This window comes from Atta colombica, unplaced genomic scaffold (genome assembly GCF_001594045.1).
Source record: "Atta colombica isolate Treedump-2 unplaced genomic scaffold, Acol1.0 scaffold68, whole genome shotgun sequence".
In the NCBI taxonomy this organism is placed as follows: Eukaryota; Metazoa; Arthropoda; class Insecta; order Hymenoptera; family Formicidae; genus Atta; species Atta colombica.
The window spans coordinates 471,486-476,119 of NW_017259559.1; the positions used below are offsets into that span (position 1 = coordinate 471,486).

The window sequence follows — 4,634 nt, forward strand, 5'->3', positions numbered from 1 at the left end:
AATATCTTTATTTTATTTTATATTTATATCTATATTTTATTTTATACTTGTATCTATTTTTTATTTTATACTTATATCTATATTTTTATTAGAAATTGCTGGAAATGATTTCCTTCCGCATCGATGCATGCTTCGCATCGACGTCGCATGGATTGTTGAAGACGTTGAAAAATTCTCGGAGTATTTCGTATTTTTTCACACGCAGCAATAATACGATTTTAGAGTACTTCCACAATAGCAACAGGAGAATCTTAAGATCACCATAAATATAAACATCCAAAGGATTCAAATCTTCAAAGGATTAAAAAATATGAAATATACTCCGAGAATTTTTATATAAGTATAAAATAAAAAATAGATACAAGTATAAAATAAAATATAGATATAAGTATAAAATAAAAAATATGTTTATAACTTGGAAAGGAAGCGTTTCTGAACCATATTTATATGACTTTTTCATTCTTATAATGAGTGAAATATGCTTTTAAAGTTTGGCCAACTATTTCTGAAACACTCTGTGTATGAAACATTTTTTCCTGAGTGTAAATCGTTTAAATAATATAATTCTCATTTTTTTAAATTGTCCCCAGGTACTTCGGCGCCTTAGGGCTCAAGCCCCGTAAAAACCGTATTACGGGCTAAGATTACTGTAGTAATGATTGTGTTCTGATTTAATTCTCGATTTAATTATTGATAGTTTAACACTCTAATGCACAAAAATAATGTCTATTTTTGTGAAATGGAGATTTTATAATGCGAAGTTAAAAAATTGGTGCATTCGAAAAATTCAAATTATATTAGCTTTGTGAAAAAAATTGTTGTAGCTTATATCCAGACAACAAAATCGCAACATAAGATATCTTAAAGATGCCTTTAAGATATCTATTTTTCTTTTTAATCCTGAGACCTCTTTTGCATATCTTTAAGACATCTTATATCTCGTTTTTGTCTAATGTGTTTTGTCTGATGTGTTCTTTTTATCTGAATTTTTTATATGATTTGACCTTTTGTTTCTTTCTATATTAGAGAAAAAAAAAAAGAAAAGATAAATCATGCAAGAAATTAAAAAGAATAGACCGATCAAATACGCAATCTTAAATAATGTAATTTTATTTTTTTTTTCTTAGATCATTTATTGGGATGAAAGGAGTTTTTTTATGGAGCATCGATTTATCACGCCGAGCGATGGTTTTATAAGGGCAATTGCGATTTGCAGGCAAAGACTTCTTAATTGTAGTGCCGATACTGTTATTGGCGCCCTACTAAATCGTAGGGTGAAGCAGAATGGAAATGTCGAAGCAGGTGTAATGCAGGTAAGAATTAATTGCGATTATATATTTGGAGAATGTTGCAAGAATTTTAAACAATTGCTGTTAAAATTGTTTATTACAATAGAAAACATATATGTTGATAATGATATAAAATAAATAAGAACATAAATTATAATGTTATAATTTTTTTTATAGCATTACAAAATCGAAAATGTCTTTTTTTCAAAATTTGTTTGAAGATTAAACATTTTGATTTAGATACTTTTGAGTTCTCTTTAGCAATATCAATACGAATTACATTATTAAGTTCCTCAGTCATTGAGATTAAGTCACTCATGGATTGACAGAACTGAAGTGATATTCAATTCAATAATTTATATAGTAAATAACAAAGAAGCACTTCATGTCAAACCGGGCACTTTTGAAACATCATTTGTTTTCGAATTTGTTATATTCTACAGATAAAAATATGAAACATGTGTTTTGCGAAAAAAATTTAAAATTTTTTTTGTGAAGTTATTCACGCTTGTAAGTTATCTAAATTCATAAAAAACATTGCTCATGCGAACATTCAAATTATTATATCATTGAAACCATTAGTACAAAAAAAATGCAATTTTTTTTCTCAAAATACGTGTCTCATATTTTTATTTATAGAATATGTCAGCAAATTTAAGAAAAAATTAAAAATGATGTTTCGAAGGTGCCTGGTTTGACGTGGAATGCTTCCAAAGCTAAAATTAACTGCAAAATGATTTATTTCAATATATTAAGAATCATATCAAGAAACTTTGGATAAATTCAAATTTTTCAAAATTATAAATAATTCAAAAATAATTTGTCATCATTTTTTAACAAACACTTATTATGTGTTATAAGCTACTTACGTTTAATTATCTTTGAAAATCGGAATTTTTAGTATGTCTTTATAATAAAATAAATGATTAATAATACTTTACAAGCTTGATATTTCGTAATTAAGAATAAGAATAAGAATAAGAATAAGAATAATTAATATAATAAATCGCAGCGAAAGATTATTTCTTCTTATCTCTCTAAGTTAAATGATATAATGTGTCATTTAGGTATCTCTTGTGCGACCAGAGATGCCACCCGAAGTGAGCAGATGGATGGAAAGTAACGAAATATCATCAGCGATGTTGAGACAGGAACCGATAACGATAACGACGCGTTGCTGACAAACGGCCCCCGCGACGTCCTGCGGCGTTTTAGCATCGATATACACAACCACGACTGTGTAATAAGCGGAAAATGCGGAATGCAATCTTTATTCTTAATTACCCGGATGATGGATAGGGGAAATTCCGAGAAAACAAGACCGGATATTAAATATTCTCGCTTCTTGTGTTTAATTGTCTTTGAGAAGCGGAAGAAGTGAACTTAGCGCGGCCTTATGACAAAATAAATGATTAATAATGACCTACTATAAGCTTGGTATTCTGTAATCGAGGATAAAAATAATTAATATAATTACAATAAGTGATTATTTTTTCCTCTTTTTTATTGAAACATAGATTGATTAAATTCTTAGAAAAAGAAAATGATTATAAGTAAATTCTAAAAAAAATTGTTTTGACGAAAAATAATTTTTTGTTACTTTCGTATTTTATAATTATACAGCTTTGATAAAAAAATATTAGGCACCTACATTTTTTTATTTGGATTTCTTCTATCTATATTGTTACTTACTGGTTACTGATATTATATAATTTTAAAGGATATTTAAAACAAAAGATAATTTATAGCAATTGCCAGAAAAATTAATTAAAATTAATTAAAAACAATTAAGCTCTAACTTTAAATAATGGTTATGATGCCTAATATTTTCGAATAAGGTTGTATAATATTTCCTAATTAACATTAAATATTCAGATAGATAGAAAGTTCGATTCGTATTCTCAATATGCTGAATATTCTACAGTAAAAGAACAATAAAAAAATCGTAATGTATAAATGTTGATGAAACATTTAGAATATTGTATGAATATAGCTTTATAAGGAATACACAGCTCTATAAAGAATACTTCGCCGACAGAGGATCGCGACAGAGAGTTACTTGTAAATACGAATTATCTTGGGAAAGAATATAAACACAGTATTTCGCTTGTAAAAAGTAATGCCCAAAATTGGTCTTCAAGGTAAAAGCATGAAACGCGTTCTTCATAATAAAATTTTGTTTAAAAAGTGAGTTAGGGACGACCGGAATTTCTAGAATAATGATGTATGTACAGCAGATCACAGGTTGCAGGAAAGGTTGCAACCTTTCAAGCAACTTTTTTTTATGGATTTCGGAATACCTACTCACCAAGCGACTGATTCTAATTTGTGGATCCATGAATAGAACCAATTCGATCGGTTGTATACATAAATGAAATTTTTATTTAATAAAATTTGGTATTTAAATATTGTTTTTACATTTCGTAAATATTTCGAAATATTTCGGATATACTCTTGGAATGTTCTTTTTGGAATTTTAAGAGTTTTTTACGAATCTTTCATGGAATATTTAACATTCATATAGCTGGGATTATTTACTGAGCGTAAAAAATTAATGTAACATATTATGTTAAAATGTCGAAGTATTAATTGAAATTTGGCATATAGTGGACATTAAGAAAATTGTGTAACTGTACAATTTAATATTTTTACATTAATGTTATTTAATATTTTAATAAGAGAAGAACACCTCAAAATTAGAAGGTATATTTTTTCAGGAATGGTAAATAACGCGTTTCCATCTTTGGACTTTTTTATGTGCATTAATTTATCACTGAAATAAATGTTACTATTGTATATATAAATATAGAATATTTTCTTTTAACATGCTATTAGCAATTATGATTAAATATATGTTATATGTTACGCATTAAAATTTTTTTCTACATAACATTGATTGTGAATACGGCAGGGAAATAATATTAACATTAAATGCAACATACTAAATATTTACATTTTATTGTAACAATGGATGCTTGTGTATTTAACTAGTATATTAGGTGCCTTCACACATTGAAAGAAATATATCTATTTATTAAACTATGAACACGTCATTTTGTAATAACTTTTTTTTCTGAAGAAGCTATGATATTTTACTTTGTTTTTTGCTTATACATAATGACTACAGACTTCATTTGTAATAGGATATGCGCATATGTAAGCTTAAATAATTTGCTGATTAACAAGGTCAATGACTTATTAACATTAATGGTAGTCCATTTTATTTCTCTATAGCTGTTAAATTCCTTTATTGTACCTTATCTTATGTTTAATTGTATAATTAAATGTGTAAATGTATAATTATACATTTATATTATATATACATTTATATTATATATAATTATA

At 26.8% G+C, this 4,634-nt stretch overlaps 1 protein-coding gene across 1 annotated transcript in view; it reads left to right on the plus strand.

Annotated features, from left to right (window-relative positions):
- The window catches only part of LOC108692265 (protein THEM6), a 15,994-nt gene extending 13,288 nt beyond the window's left edge, over positions 1-2,706 (plus strand). The window contains exons 3-4 of the mRNA XM_018200436.1: positions 1,128-1,313; positions 2,357-2,706. Of these exons, the coding sequence (XP_018055925.1) occupies positions 1,128-1,313; positions 2,357-2,470 (300 nt within the window). The 3' untranslated portion in view covers positions 2,471-2,706. The remainder of the gene's footprint in view (positions 1-1,127; positions 1,314-2,356) is intronic.
- The last annotated feature ends 1,928 nt before the right edge of the window (positions 2,707-4,634 follow it).